General features: G+C 53.1%; 1 protein-coding gene across 3 annotated transcripts in view; it reads left to right on the forward strand.

Moving 5' to 3' along the window:
* SPTB (spectrin beta, erythrocytic) overlaps positions 1-15,763 on the forward strand; it is a 120,856-nt gene that overhangs the window by 71,489 nt on the left and 33,604 nt on the right. For all 3 annotated transcript variants that reach the window (XM_058655137.1, XM_058655140.1, XM_058655138.1), the window contains exons 3-12: positions 5,601-5,752; positions 7,319-7,492; positions 8,297-8,388; positions 8,673-8,753; positions 8,981-9,096; positions 9,486-9,598; positions 10,610-10,797; positions 12,569-12,686; positions 13,749-13,907; positions 14,734-15,036. In XM_058655137.1, coding sequence (XP_058511120.1) covers positions 5,601-5,752; positions 7,319-7,492; positions 8,297-8,388; positions 8,673-8,753; positions 8,981-9,096; positions 9,486-9,598; positions 10,610-10,797; positions 12,569-12,686; positions 13,749-13,907; positions 14,734-15,036 — 1,496 coding nt within the window. The remainder of the gene's footprint in view (positions 1-5,600; positions 5,753-7,318; positions 7,493-8,296; positions 8,389-8,672; positions 8,754-8,980; positions 9,097-9,485; positions 9,599-10,609; positions 10,798-12,568; positions 12,687-13,748; positions 13,908-14,733; positions 15,037-15,763) is intronic.

Here is a 15,763-nt window from a genome sequence, read left to right on the forward strand (position 1 = left end):
CCTCTCTTCTCCTTTAGATGATCCCAGGCCTCTGGGAACCTCTCCCAGCTCTCGGCACTGCCAAGTGGGCTCGGTGCTGGGGCTTCTGGGTGATTTTTTCCCCAACCTTTTTTGTTTTTTAAGATCATTTATTTGAAAGCCAGAGTTGCAGAGAGAAACACACACACGCACACACACACACACACCAGATCTTCCATTCACTGATTCACTCTGCATATAGTTACAATGGTCAGAGCTGGGCTGCTTCAAAAGCCAGGAGCTTCTTCTGTGTCTCCCAATGTGGGTGCAGAGATCTAGGGTCTTACACAATCTTTGGGAACTAGATTGGAAGTAGAGCAGCTGGGGTATGAACCAGCTCCCATATAGGATGCTGGTGCTGCAGATGGCAGCTTTACCCTCCAGCCCCTTGCCCCAGCTTTCACATCAAGGCAGCTGGGAGGCCAGCTGCTTGACCTGAACCTGCAGCCCAAACCGCACCATTTGTGACTTCCAAACTGATATCTGTGTTCTTGATGCCACATTATTTCAAAGGATTGAGATTGAGTGACCTCCCCATTCTAGAGGCTGAAGCAGCCAAGCGGTCTCTGGTGAGAGCCTTGTGCTGTGTTGTAACAAGTGGGGAGGGAATCTCATGGAGAAAGAGCAGCAGGCTTGGCTGCCCTTTCCTTTTTCTAAAATCTGTTATTTGAAAGGGAGACAGAGGGCCCGATGCAGCCTAGCAGCTGGAATCCTTGCCCTGCACATGCCAGGATCCTACATGGGCGCTGGTTCTAATCCCCGCAGCTCTGCTTCCCATCTAGCTCCTGGTTGTGGCCCAAGAAAGCAGTCAAGGATGGCCCAAAACTTTGGGACCCTGCAACTGTGTGGGAGACCTACAAGAGGCTCCTGGCTCCTGGATTCATATCTATTCATTTCCAGCCATTGCAGTCACTTGGGGAATCAATCATCAGTTGGAGGATTTTACTGTCTTTCCTCCTCTCTATATATTTGACTTTCCAATATCCTCTCTATATATCTGACTTTCCAATAAAAATAAATAATCTTAAAAAAAAGAGGGGGGGCCTGGCGACATGGCTTAGCGGCTAAAGTCCTCGCCTTAAACGCACTGGGATCCCATATGGGCGCCAGTTCTAATCCCGGCAGCTCCACTTCCCATCCAGCTCCCTGCTTGTGGCCTGGAAAAGCAGTCGAGGACGGCCCAAAGTCTTGGGTTCCTGCACCCGTGTGGGAGACCTGGAAGAGGTTCCAGGTACCTGGCTTTGGATCGGCACAGCACCAGCCGTTGCGCTCACTTGGGGAGTGAGTCATCAGACGGAAGATCTTCCTCTCTGTCTCTCCTCCTCTCTGTAAATCTGACTTTGTAATAAAAATAAATAAATCTTTTTTTTAAAAAAAAAAGGAGACAGAGAAACATGAACACACACACACACACACACACACACACACACAATCTACCACCTACTGGTTTATACTCTAAGTGCCTCCAGCAGCCAGGGCTAGGTCAGGCCGAAGCCAGGGCCCTGGAACTCAATCCAGGTCTCCCTCATGGGTGGCAGGCACCCAGAGACTTGAGCTGCCTCTAGGAGTGTGTGTCAGTAGGAAGCTGGAACTGGAAGTGAAGCCAGAACTCCATCCCGGCTACTCTGATATGGGATATGGGCATCCCAGGCCACATGGTAGCTGCCAGGCGAGATGCCGGCCCTTTTGCTTCTCACGTAGCCATCAGGCCCCTGTGGAGTCCTGGTGAACTCCCCAAGGCTCCACCTCCAAATCCCATGACTGGATGAGTTTGGGGGTTACTTTTCCACCTGAACTTCCGAGGACACATTGAAGCCATGGCACCTGGGATGGCCTGGCAGTGCTTTTCAGTCGTCGGGCACCCATGCATTGTGCCAACCCAGCAGCTGAGGATGAAATCTCAGTGTACCCAGCTGATCGCATTTCTATTTCCTTTCTCAGGCCCAAACAGGTGTCAGTGCCTGGAGATGAATTTGGGGGGGGGGGTTTCCTTCATGATAGGAAAAAGAAGGAAGGGGCCAGACCCTGAGTTGCAAGGGAAGGAGGAGCCACGTCAAAGGCAGACATGGTTCTCAGGGAAGGCCCTGCGGGATGGCAGCTGGTTCTGTCGAATCTGAGCCTGTCCGGCATGTGCGGGGTTGTTCTTCGTCTAGCGTGTCGTCCTCGCGTGGGCTTGGCAGAAGTAGGCAGTGGCCACCAGAGAAACAGCTCAGTTTGCTGCTGAATAAGAGTCAAGGTTTTCCCCGCTGCTGAAACTGCCAAAAGGCCTAGAAGGAATGAAGGCCATGGTCATCTTGTATCCTCTAAGGTTTGTGCTGAGAGTAGGCGGACTGGCCCTCTTCCTGGGAATCCAGCTTAGATGAGAGCTGTGAGATCCTTCATCCCCAGTGGTCCTGGTGATGGCAGAGTCTGTGGTGCAGGGAGGGAGCCCGACTGCCTTGTCCTTGAAGTCCCCACTGGTGTGCAAGAAACATTTGCTGAATGAATGAGCAGACGAATAAAAAGTCTGCTTTGCTAACACTGTTACACAAAAATAGCCCCAGAGTAGGAAGAAACGCGCTGTGGCTAGCCGAGCCTCTGGAGCTGCCAGCGGTATGCCCTTGAGGCAGCGCCTGCTGAGCGCCTGTGCGGCTGGGAAAGCAGAGGTTCAGTCATTTAAAAAGCCAATCTTTCCACTGTTCTGATGGCTCCCACACCGTCACCATTGCCTCCTGCCTTGGCTCCGACCAACCCTGCCATGGGTCGTCCTGGGGGTGGGGGTACTCCACAGCCCCCTGCTCCAGTCCCTCTGTCTCATCAGCTCCTGCGACTCCCCAAACCCAAGTTCCCAGGAATCAGTGCTCACAAACCATTCACAGAAACAAGTAGAATGGGGAGGCTTCCTTCTCTTTTTCTCTCCTGCTGTTTCTCTCTTTCGAAAAACATTTTTTAATGTTTACTTATTTTATTTGAAAGACAGATTTACAGAGGAAACGAGAGAGGAGATATCTTTCATCCATTAATTCACTCCCCAAATGGTCACAACAGCTAGAGCTGAACAGATCCAAGCCAGAAGCTTCTTCTGGGTCACCCACATGGATGCAAGGATCCAGGAACTTGAGCCATCCTCTGCTGCCTTCCCAGGCCATATACAGGGAGCTATATCAGAAGTGGAATCGTTGGGACATGGCAAGCAGAGGATTAGTCTGTTGGGCCACAGCACTGGCCCCTGAAAACCATTTTTAAAAATCATGTATATTTGCTACCGAATGTGTCTTTAGATAGCCCTGTCCTGGTGGTATTTTATAGCCACTAACTTTGCCTGGTACAGTATGGGGGGTGTAAATTGGCATGGAAATTTAAAGCAGGTTCTTGTTGGTGCACAGCACAAATTAGTTCTCTATGGGGATGGTAGTTTTTCATCTTCAGTTGTCTCTGATGCAGCTTATACGAAATAATTGTTGTTCACGGGGCCCGGCGGCGTGGCCTAGCGGCTGAAGTCCTCACCTTGAAAGCCCCGGGATCCCATATGGGTGCCGGTTCTAATCCCAGCAGCTCCACTTCCCATCCAGCTCCCTGCTTGTGGCCTGGGAAAGCAGTCGAGGACGGCCCAATGCATTGGGATCCTGCACCCGCGTGGGAGACCCGGAGGAGGTTCCAGGTTCCCGGCATTGGATTGGTGCGCACTGGCCGTTGCAGCTCACTTGGGGAGTGAATCATTGGACGGAAGATCTTCCTCTCTGTCTCTCCTCCTCTGTGTATATCTGGCTGTAATAAAAATGAATAAATCTTTAAAAAAAAAAGAGAAATAATTGTTGTTCTGTTACCTGAATACCACTCTGTAATTGCAAAAAAAAAAAAAATGCAGCTGTTTTGTTGACATTCTGAATGCTTCTAAGTAAATAAAAAAAATCATGTGTATTTGAAAGGCTGGTTCAGTTCCCGGATGTCTGCAATAGCTTCAAGGTCTAGGCCAAGCCCAAGCCAGGAGCCAGGGGTCTCATATGGGTCTAAGTTCCCCAGGCCAGCATTTGCTGCCTCAGGAGGTGCATATTGGCAGGAAGCTGGATTGGAAGCGGAGGAGCTGACTCCAGCTGGGCACTTGGATCTGTGATATGAACCATCCAAGCAGCTTCATAACCACAGCACTGAATGCGTGCCCACTGTTCTATCTTGCTTTTTAATTCTTTCCTGACATCCTTTTTCTTCATTATTTCCACTGCTCTCCCCCTCATTTCTTTTGGTTCTCTCCCAGTCTTCTGTCCTTGTCCAGCATTAATGTTTGTGTATATGGAGATACCATGAAGTTCCCCACCTAAGCTGTGCAGCTCGGCTGGGAGCTTGGTTTGAACAGGTGCTGATTCATGAAGGGCTGAAGATGCCAGCCAGCCTAGGGGGTGAGAAGAAGAGTGTAATGCATTGGACCTGCAGCCCCAAGCCTTCAGGATCCTTAACCCCGTGTGGATCACACTTTCTATGTGTCCTAACTGGTGCCTTGCTTGGCTTTCTCCTCCACTCCATGAGGGCAGCCTGTTTGTTTTGCTTTCATGTATCATCAGGCCTAGCACAGGCCTAGCACACTGCGGGAACTGAAGAAATGCTGGCATAGTATGCAAGTCTTGCTGTGGGACACCTGCACCTGCGAGGCTGCAGGCCTTGGGGACAGAGAGGAGAGCCAGACGGTATTCCCTGGGTGCAGGAGCCCACTAACTGCAGGGTCAGGATACAAGGAGAGAGCCACCCTAGGTCAGAGGGTTAGGAAAAGCTCTCCTGAAGAGCATCATGTATGCTGACTCCTAAAAGATGACTAGGAGTTGGGCCAGGGACCATGGTGTGAAGGAGAGGGACCGAGAGAGAACATTTTAGGTGAGGGAATAGTTGATGGGTAGGATGGATGGACGAACTGATGGTGGGTAGATGGATGGATAGGTAGGTAGATGGATGGATAAATGGATAAACGGATGGATGCGTGGACTGAAGAGTCTGAGGATGGATAGATGGGCAAATGTGTGGGTGGACAGATGAATGGATAGGCAGGCTGATGGGTGGATAGGTAGGAAGATGGATGGATGGACAGACGGATGGATGGATGGATGGACGGACAGATGGACAGATAGATGGACAGGAAGTAGGTGGATGGATAGATGGACAGATGAACAGACTGATGAGTCTATGGATGGATAGATGGATGGATGAATGAACAGAATGATGGGTGGATGGATGGATGGATGGATGGATGGATTGGACAGGTAGGTGGGAAGTAGGTGGATGCATGGATGCATGAACGGAGCACTGAGATCTTAGATCAGTGGCACAAACCAGAATATTCTGACTGGCTTAGGGGGGCAGATGGCTGCAATAGAGGAGTCAGGGCGCTGAGCACAGAACATGGAGCAGTGGTGGGAGTGAGCTCATCATTGCCTCAGCCCTGACTGCACGTGACGAATCACAGATGCTACCAGGAAGCAGGTAGAGGAAGTCCATCCTCTATCTCCACCAGGCCTCAGGAAACCCCAGGATCAAGGTGAAACCCCTTGGCCCCATGTCACCTAGGCCTTGCCAATGTAGGGCACCTCACCCAGGGCTTTTTTTTCTCCACCCAGATGAGCGGGAAGTTGTTCAGAAAAAGACCTTCACGAAGTGGGTGAACTCGCACTTGGCCCGTGCATCCTGCCGTATCACTGATCTCTACAAGGACCTGCGAGATGGGCGGATGCTGATCAAACTGCTGGAGGTGCTCTCCGGGGAGACACTGGTAAAGCCCTTTCCTGGTCCTGGGGCTGGGGTGCTGCCGTTCTGACGGCCCCCCAGGCTCCTTGCTGGTGCTCTGGAGCATCCCAGCAGTTAACAGTGGGCAGCATCTGGGGTCTCTGGTCTCATCCTAGAGCTTCCTGCCTCCTCTAAGCACTCTCACCCCCCTTTCTTGCTACTTCCAAAAGTCGTGTGGAGCTCTTTAAGCATTTTTGAAAGATTTACTTATTTTGATATTTCTTTGAAATGTAGGGTTACAACAAAGAATGAGAAAGAGAGGGAGAGAAAGATAAAGATTCCGTTTGCTGGTTCACTCCCCAAATGTCCACAGAAGCTAGAGTTGAGCTGATCTGAAGCCAGGAGCCCAAGAACTTGAGCCGTCCTCTGCTGCTTTCCCAGGCCATTAGCAAGGAGTTGGGTTAGAAGTGAAACTGCTGGGACTCGAACTGACACCCGTGTGGGATGCCAGCATTGCAGATGGAGAATTAGCATAGTGCTGGCTCCTAAATGCTTTGTTTAAATGTGTGGTTTGAGAGGGGAGAGGTGAGAAGGGAGAGGAGAAAAGGGGGGAGCGGAGAGAGAGAGATCCGCATTCTGATTCAATTCCCAAATGTCCACTACTGAGTCACAGGCAGGAACTCAGCGGGTGATAGGGGCCCAGTGACCCAAGCCATCCCTGCTGCCTCCCAGGTCTGCATCAGCAGGGAGATAAGATCAGGTGCTGGAGCCAGGACTGAAATCCAGGCACGCTGATATGTGTTATAGGTATCTTTACTGAAACCTTCACTGTAAACCAAATGACCGCCCCCATGTCAAGTTCCTGACTTTCTCGTGGGGTTTAGGCATCCCTGACCAACCTGCACAGCCCCGACCCTCAGCCTCCTTGGGTAGAATAAGACCTCTGGCTTGTTGGCAGAAGCTTACATTCCTCTGGGCAGCTCAGCCCTGCTGCCAGCAGAGGTTGGAGGCCCTCTTGACTGTCTCTCTCTCCCTGCCCTTGGAAGCACTGTTGCCCAAGAGAGATGGAGATGGAGACTCGTGGGTTTTTGTTTTGGCTCATTTCCGTACTTGGTTATACCCCTTGAGCCTAACTGGCCCGCCCCATGTGCAAAGCGGGTAGCGATGACACTTGTACCTGATGAAGTACTCAGAGACACAGCTGGGGTCCCCTGGGGCTGAGGTTGTCAGGAAAGGAAGGATGTTGGTGGCAGAATTGGCTACATTATCAGTCACTAAGTTAAAAGTCATTTTTACCTGTGACCCATAGTCAAAGTTCTTTAGAACTGCACCTGTAGCATTGCAAGTCCTGCATTAACTGTCGAGTTAATGTTACTTGTTAGCCTCAGTGGGCACTGGTGCAGCCTGGTGGCCAAGCTCCGAGTGTCTGAGATAAGGGACAGAAAGGGGATTATGAATGATGGTGGTGGCACTTGGAGTTGAGCCTGGAGGGTGGAAGGTGGGCGGGTGCTGATGGCAGGAGCTGCTGCAGCCAGCTGCCTCAGGGAGAGAGAGTGTGTGAGACGGTGCAGTCACTGCATGCCCACGGGGTGGGATGCCCGCTGTCCCCCAGCCTAAGCCCACCAAGGGGAAGATGCGCATCCACTGCCTGGAGAATGTGGACAAGGCCCTGCAGTTCCTCAAAGAGCAGCGGGTACACCTGGAAAACATGGGCTCCCACGACATAGTGGACGGGAACCACCGGCTGGTCTTGGGTCTCATCTGGACCATCATCCTCCGCTTCCAGGTGGGTCCCGGAGCCACCCAGCAGCCTGTGCTCTCACGGACTAGGGTGTGAGTGAGTGTGAATGCTCTGGGGGGGAGGAGGGTGTGAAAAAGCTGCTCGAGGAGCCAGGCATCTTCTGCATCACGACTGACATTCAGGGGGAGCTGCCTGGCCCATGGGGGCCTTCAGAGAGGGGAAACAGATGCTGGAGTGGCTGGATTAAGATCTCCCAGGAAGACCTGCTTTTCATCCCTCCTCACCTCACACATATAACTTCTTGGATTCTGAAATGACAATCAAAAACTTGTCTCTCTTCACCCTAAAGTTTGAGGTCCAGATTATTCATTAGGAAATTTAGGAAGGGTGAGGGAGGGAAGACAGGGCCTGGCAACTGTTGGTTGAGGCACAGAAAGCTGTTCATCTAAGGAGATGAGGTCAGGGGGAGAGGATAGCCTAAAGACCCCATCCTAGCAGTCCTGGGTGACCAGTCTCACTCTGCATCAGTGGAACGCAGTAAGCAATAACAACAACAGAATTGGGAAGACCAAAAAGGCAAGAGGAGTGATAAATGAACATGCAACACTGTCCAACATTCCGGCTCTCAGCCTCCATGGGGAGGCCTCAGCATCCTGAGAGTAGAGTGATGTGCTCTGACCATAGCCAGCCAGCTCTATGCTGGCCTGGCTGCTCGGTGGCAGGGAAGGGACCAGGGCCTCAGGGTGTGGTTTTGCTATTGGGATGGTGCTGCCTCTGGAGGAGAGAAGCAGGAAGGGATAGATCCAGGTACAAATACACTTCCCCTCATTCTCTTCCCACTCCTCTCAGATTCAGGACATCGTCGTCCAGACCCAGGAAGGCCGGGAGACCCGCTCAGCCAAGGACGCTTTGCTCTTGTGGTGTCAGATGAAGACAGCAGGGTATGCACCTGCAGAGCAGCCACTGGCTGTCTCTTGCCTCCCATCCATCCCCCAAGGCACACACTGAACATCAACAGTCATGGTGGATATAGAGTGTGCCCTCCCCCGATTCTTTACTGGGAGAGCCTGGAATCCAGGATTCTTGCCTGCAGTTGCTGGGGTCATACCTTTGATGGTGAAGCGACTCAAGAAGGGATAGCTCCATCCTTCTCCTAGCCTAGGGGCCCTTAGTTGGGGTCATCAAAGATCTGTTTCTTAGCTCTTCACATATCTCTTGGCTGTAGCTACCCCCACGTCAATGTCACCAACTTCACCTCCAGCTGGAAGGATGGCCTGGCTTTCAATGCGCTGATCCACAAACACCGGTAAGAAGTGGGAGCCATCGAGACAGTGTCCCTGGGGCTGGTGGGACACGAGCTGCTCTCACCCTGGTGCTCACAGCTGTCTCCCTCTCTCGTTTCTCCTCTGCTGCCTGGCTGCCTTCTTGCCACAGCCAGGAGTCCTTGTCCCATGCCAGGCTTGCCTTGCTAGTCGCTCCAGTAGGAAGCAAGAGAGTAGCTGCTCTGTTTTCACAGTCCAATGTCCTCTGCAGGCCTGACCTGATCGACTTTGATAAGCTGAAGGACTCCAATGCCCGCCACAACCTGGAGCATGCATTTGACGTGGCTGAGCGCCAGCTGGGCATCATTCCGTTGCTTGACCCCGAAGGTGAGCCTCCCTGCCCCCCCCTTCCCCTGGCCAGCCCTCAACTGCAGTGATGAGAAAAGAACTCACAATGCTGGAGGGAGCCGGGCCAACGATGTGGAAGGTAGGCTGCAGGTGTGAGGTAGTGGGGTAGAGGCGGATTGGTCCCTGGAACCTCACCTGTTGGGAGACTCACTGTGGACTTCGATTCCCTCTTCTGCAAGCTGTGATGTTCGTGCAGTTCTGTTGCTCTGTTGAGCCCTTGATCTTTTATTCTTAGGTTCGTGCCCTGTGGGTTGTCAACGTGGGGCCCAGAGTTGAAGTTGATGCCGGAGGACTGGCAGGCTGAACTCTGGGACCCTGGCCCTCTGGCTTCTGGGTGGGAGTTGAGCAAGCACCCTTCGCCCTTACAGATGTCTTCACAGAGAACCCCGATGAGAAGTCCATCATCACCTATGTGGTGGCATTCTATCACTACTTCTCCAAGATGAAGGTGTTGGCTGTGGAGGGCAAGCGTGTCGGCAAGGTACTAAGCCACTCCGGAGCCATGGCGGCTATGCCAGCCACACCCCACAGCAGCCATGCTCCCCATGGCAGCCACACTCCATTTGAAGAGCTGGGTGTCCAGGCTCGCAGCTGCAGTGGGCAGGGGTGGGGCACAGGGGTGCAGATACCTAGCCCCAACTTCCTTCAGGGCCATGTCGAGGGCTCCCACGTGGAGTTCCCAAGCAAGTTCATGGTCTGTTGCACCTATAGCATACCCACGAGGGCTGGCACAGGCATTTGCTGGGCTTACTCATTGTAGTTTCAGAACTCTTAGATTTGTTCCCACAGTATACCAGGAACCAGCATGCAACTATACAAGATCTCACTGCAGGTTCTTTTCCCTGGTGGGTTGCTGGTTCCTCCAGGGTAGGAAGTATTTTTTACTTTTTTTCCCCTCTTTAAAGTTTGATTTATTTGAGTTAGAGAGAGAAAGAGAAAAAGAAAGAATGAGGGAGATCTTCCAACCGCTGATTCACTCCCCAAAAGTCCACAACAACCAGAGCTAGTCTGGTCAAAAGCCAAAGCAGGAGCCATGGATGCAGGGGCCGAAGGACTTGAGGCATCCTTGGCTGCTTTCCCAGGCCATAAGCAGGGAGTCAGATTGAAAGCAGGGCAGCCAGGACATGAACTGGTACCCAGCACTACAGGTAAGAGATTAGCTGCCCTCTCTTACTCATCCTTGTGTGCCTGCCTGGCATTCAGAAAGCCCAGCACATGGCGGCCCTCCCTTTCTAAGATGCATCTCAAAACAAAATCCTGGCCCTGCTGGTGGCCAGTATTATGGCACAGCAAACTTACCCATCTGTAGAATGGGGGGATTAGGGGAAGTCCCTGAGTGTCACTCACCTCCAGTCCACCCCTGGGGCTCAGGCCACAGACCCAACCTAGAACAACCCACCCTGTCTTCCGGACACCCCGCTTTTGGTCCTTGTGGGTGGACTCCTGCCCCCCACCCCGATGGCATGGTCCTGCTGATGAGGTGGTTCCGTAGGTCATCGACCACGCCATCGAGACCGAGCAGATGATTGAGAAGTACAGCGGCCTGGCTTCTGACCTGCTCACCTGGATCGAGCAGACCATCATCGTCCTCAACAACCGCAAGTTTGCCAACTCGCTGGCTGGGGTACAGCAGCAGCTGCAGGCCTTTAGCACCTACCGCACCGTGGAGAAGCCGCCCAAGTAAGCGCCCTGGCACCCCAGGAGGGTGGGTGGCAAGGCCTGAGAAACCGCATGCCCCTGCAGGCCAGGCAGAGCACCTCGGCAAGGCTTGCTCGGCCTCTGGGTTAGGGATCCGCACATCTGTCCCCAGTCCTAGGCTCCCTCTTCACCCTACTCCCTGGCTACTTGCTGGTGGGAAATGAGTTCAGAGGGTTTAGCTCTGTACACTGTCAGACCCACCCCCCAGTCCTGTATTTGGAGCTGATTTCATAGCCTGTTGTCGCTACAACTTTGCCTTGGTCCTTGGAGCATGTTAGCCATGTGTAACAGAAGGTAAATACTTTAAGACATCTTGGAGGCTCTGAGGTGTCCTTCCTCAGAAGGATGCCTGGAAACTCTGCTAAAGGGGGGTAATTGGGGGAGCTATTTGGGCACAGCTCAGAGACAGTGCTCCCAACCCAGGTCCCCAAGGGGACGCAGAGGGACATCTCGGGCTTCTGAGTGGCTTTGAAGCAACGCTCTCTCTCACCTGGGCGCTGGGTGGTTTTCTGGCAATGACCTTGGAGTTCTCAGCCAGGCTCTCCTTGTGGGGCTTTGTGGATGCTCCTGCATGCTCCTCTTTCCCATCTGTCACTGCTGCTCGGCAGAACGCTAAGCCTGCTACTCAGGACGTCTACCCCACCCACACGTGCATGCGCACACACAGCCGTGCAAACTTGCAGCATAGGCACTCATGCCCTCCGACAGACACGCTTACAGCACCTGCTTGCACAGCCCTATTTATGTACATGCAGACACACAGCCCTACACACGTGTGCTGGAACAACTGGGCATGCACACAGATATCTGAATGGACACACAACCAGACAAGCATGCATGTGTCTGGGCACACTCATGCACAACATACCTGTGGGCATTCCAGCTCCCTGCCATTAGCTTTTCCATTTGCCCTGAGACAGGTCCCTAGCTCACTGGTGGAACCCTCCATTTTGTCCCTTCCTCATCCCTCTGCCACCCTCCCATTTATAACTCGGAATGGTGGGAAGGCGAGACCCTGGTCTAGCGTGTATTAGAAACAAGTATCTGGTTTCTGGTCTGGCACTAACCCACACTTACCTCAGTTCAGTACAGATGGCAATGCCTAGCCGTGTAGCCAGCACTGCACTGCACCTCAGGCGGATGCGCTTGGCTGTGTAGACAGTGCCTCGGAGCTGGGCCCTCCTACCTGCTTGGGAGCATGGAGGTCTGTTAGTCTTTTCCCAGGGTGGGAATCTTCAGCTACCACGTTGAGGAGGTGGAAGTGGATGGTGTCAGTATGCTGTGACCTGGAGCTTGGTCCCCTGGTGCCACACATGCCCCCTGCTGCCCATTCTTGTCTACTACACCTGTAGTGCTCTCAGAGCCACCCTCCCCACCCCCTTGGAAACTTCCCAGGGTTTGCCCATTAGGACTCAGGTGCAGTTAGCTTTCAGGACATTCAGTTCTCACCTGGCTAATGCGGCTTCCGGGATTTGCTGACTCGTTCAATAAAATGCAAAAAGAAAACCCGATTGAGCCTCTGGTCAGAAGCTTTTACCCTTTGCAGAGCAGAAAAGGGTTTCTTGCCATCGACTGGTAGCACCTGACACCGATAGAAGTTACCAGAATACTCTATGTAGCCATTCCTCTGGGAAGCAAGGGCTAAAAGAAATTACATTTTGCTATCCCAGCTCTAAGACGCCAGGGACCCCTGCTGACATGAGCAACGTTAGGGCGTTGAGGATCCAACTTCCGGTCTTTGTCTCCTCTGCAGGTTTCAGGAGAAGGGGAATCTAGAAGTCCTGCTTTTTACCATCCAATCTCGGATGAGAGCCAACAACCAGAAAGTGTACACACCTCACGACGGGAAGCTGGTGTCCGACATCAACCGGGTACGGTGCTGCTGGCTGCGGTGTGGCGGCTGAGTGCCTGAGAGGGAGCCGGACCCTGGGCACTGTGAGCGCCCCACTCTCTCTGGGAGGGGGCTCCTAGGGATACCTCCGGACCTGGTGCTTCAAGGTCACAAGCCTACACTCCTGCCCCACCTACAGACACGTTAGAGTCTGCCTTTTGAAGCTGCCTGTAACAGAAGAAACCCGTATGTTTCAGAAATGTGGCGACTTTAAGTTCACCTGGATGTTGTTAGAGGGAACCAGACAGGTGAAAAACATTTTGTGGGGATCTTCAGAAAGTTCATGGGAAATGCACACGTGTGTGTGTGGTGGTGAGGGTAGGGGAAGGAGAGCCATGCACGGCCTTCTTTTTAAAAAAAGATCAAGTATATATATATATATATATATATATATATAGAGAGAGAGAGAGAGAGGGAGGGAAAGAGTTGCAGAGAAAGGACAGAGAATGTGTGAGAGAGGTCTACCATCTCCTATTTCACCCCTCAAATGGCCACAACAGGTGAAGCTGGGCTGTTCCAAAGGCTGGAGCCAGGAGCTTCCTCTGCATCTCTGCGTCTCTCATGTGGGTGCAGGGGCCCAAGGACTTGGGCCATCTTCTGCTGCTTTCCCAGGCACATTAGCAGGGAGCTAGATTGGAAGTGGAGTGGCCAGGAAGCAAACCGGCACCCCCATGGGATGCTGACACTGCAGGCATTGGCACTGGCTCCCGTGCGTGGCTTTCCGTACAGTTTTTGCCCCACAATAAACTTACCCTTTCCTTCCATTTTCTGAACAAACTTTCTGAAGATCATTTCTTTCAGGCCATGAGTCTGGGGAAGAGAGCACTGGACGATCTGACTAGCTCCACGAATCTTTGGTTGGGCCAGCTGTAAAACCAAAAGGCCATTACTGGCCTGCTTGGGCCCCGCCCCGCCCTAAGAACCCCAGACTCTGCTTGGATGCCTGAACTCCCACAGGCTCAGCTGAAAGAGGTGGAACCCCTCCCCAACACCCAGGTGTCTCTCCTATGCCCTGAGCCCTCTCCTGCTGCCTCTCACACAGGCCTGGGAAAGCCTGGAGGAAGCCGAGTACCGGAGGGAGCTGGCCCTGAGGAGCGAGCTCATCCGGCAGGAGAAGCTGGAGCAGCTAGCACGGCGCTTTGACCGGAAGGCTGCGATGAGGGAGACATGGCTCAATGAAAACCAGCGCCTTGTGGCCCAGGTAACGGGGCACGCGGGGACGGCAGGAGGGTCCCCATCCCCCCACTCCCAGTGTGGCTGGAGTCCCTGCTCAGCCCTCTCTGTGTTCTGCAGGCCAGCACCCAAGACTCATGTTTAAGCCTTCCATGTTGTCTTATGTGAGCCCATGGCTTCCCCAGAAGTAGGGGTTACACGTGTTCCCAGGAGATGAAGCAAAGTCAGAGCATGCCTCATCTGTGAGAGGTGCCTTGCCTTGTGGACTCTGAGCTCCAGGGGCTTCCAGAAAGTTCCTGTAACTGTGTGTTGGGTGGGAGCAATGGATGGATGTCAGAGTTGTTTGTTCAAAGCTTTGCTTTCATTCAATTATTCTGTGAAGTTTTTGAGGTAGCCTGATATTTTACCAGCTAAGAACTGCCCCCCAGAGCTGAGTTTTTTTTTTAATCAGAGCATCTGTTCCTTCCCACTTAGAGCTTGGAATCAAATTAAATTCTGTCCAGCAAGGGGATAACGCTGAGAGTGGACACGCGCCCTAGATAGCATGTGGGTAGACCATCTGTTCCCAGCTGCCCCCCACTGCCGGCCCCAGGCCTGGAGAGCCAGCGGCCCCCAGAGGGCTCTGTTGGGAGTTCACAGGCGGTAAAGGCACCAGCTGCCTGAGAGGTCCTCATGGGGACACTGGATTTGGGGAACTTGGTTCTGATAAGATCAGATGCAGATGCCAGAAGGTGGGAGAACTAACCCGTTACTGTAGTTCCGCGGCTACGCCGGTGACACCTGTCAGTCTTCTGTATTTGAGTGAGCCCAGGGGAGTCTCACCCAGGCCTGCCTGCTCTACTCCTTGGGAACAGGATAACTTTGGGTACGACCTGGCAGCCGTGGAGGCCGCCAAGAAGAAGCACGAGGCCATTGAGACTGACACGGCCGCCTACGAGGAGCGGGTGCGGGCACTGGAGGACCTGGCGCAGGAGCTGGAGAAGGAGAACTACCACGACCAGAAGCGTGTCACGGCCCGCAAGGACAACGTGCTGCGTCTGTGGAGCTACCTGCAGGAGCTACTGCAGGCCCGGCGCCGCCGGCTCGAGACCACCCTGACACTGCAGAAGCTCTTCCAGGATATGCTGCACAGCATCGACTGGATGGATGAGATCAAGGTGGGCCGGGGCCCCCAACACCCCACCAGCTAGACACTCCCCTATCACCCATCACGTCCCTGAGTCAAAACAGAAACGGAGACAGCACAGGGCCTGATGGCCTTTGCCTGTCTCCTGCTTGGCTCTCTGTATTCCAGGCTGATGTCACCCACTCAGGTCCATGGTAACTCCAGCAACCCAGAGGTTTGAAGTTCATGGTCACAGCTGCTAATCAGGACCCAACAATCTGGTCCAGAGTCAGACCCCTCGCCACACAGGGCCAACTGGGGAATTCACAGCTCCCCCTTTGCAAGGGGAGGGTCTTAACTAAGGGTACATGTTACACTGACCATGGAGCCTCTCTCTCTCTCTCAAGATTGATGTATTTGAAACAGATTCACAGAGAAGAGAGATAGACAAAGATCTTCCATCTACTCCTCAAATGGCCACAATGGCCAGGAGTTTCTACTGGGTCTCCCATATGTGGTGCAGGCTTTGGGCCGTCCCCCACTGCTTTCACAGACCACAAGCAGGGAGCTGGATGGAAACTGGAACAGCCAGGATATAACCCAGCTCCCATATGGGATGCTGGCACTTGCAAGTGGCGGATTAGACAGCTAAGTCATCGCACCAGCCCCCACAGAACTTTCTAAAATGACACATGCTAAGGCTGAGCATTTGGTTAAAGTGCCTCTTAGTTAAAGTGCCTCATCAGAGTGCCTGGCCTCAAGTCCTGTCTTGGCTCCCA

Source organism: Ochotona princeps, chromosome 26 (assembly GCF_030435755.1).
Source record: "Ochotona princeps isolate mOchPri1 chromosome 26, mOchPri1.hap1, whole genome shotgun sequence".
Taxonomy (NCBI): Eukaryota; Metazoa; Chordata; class Mammalia; order Lagomorpha; family Ochotonidae; genus Ochotona; species Ochotona princeps.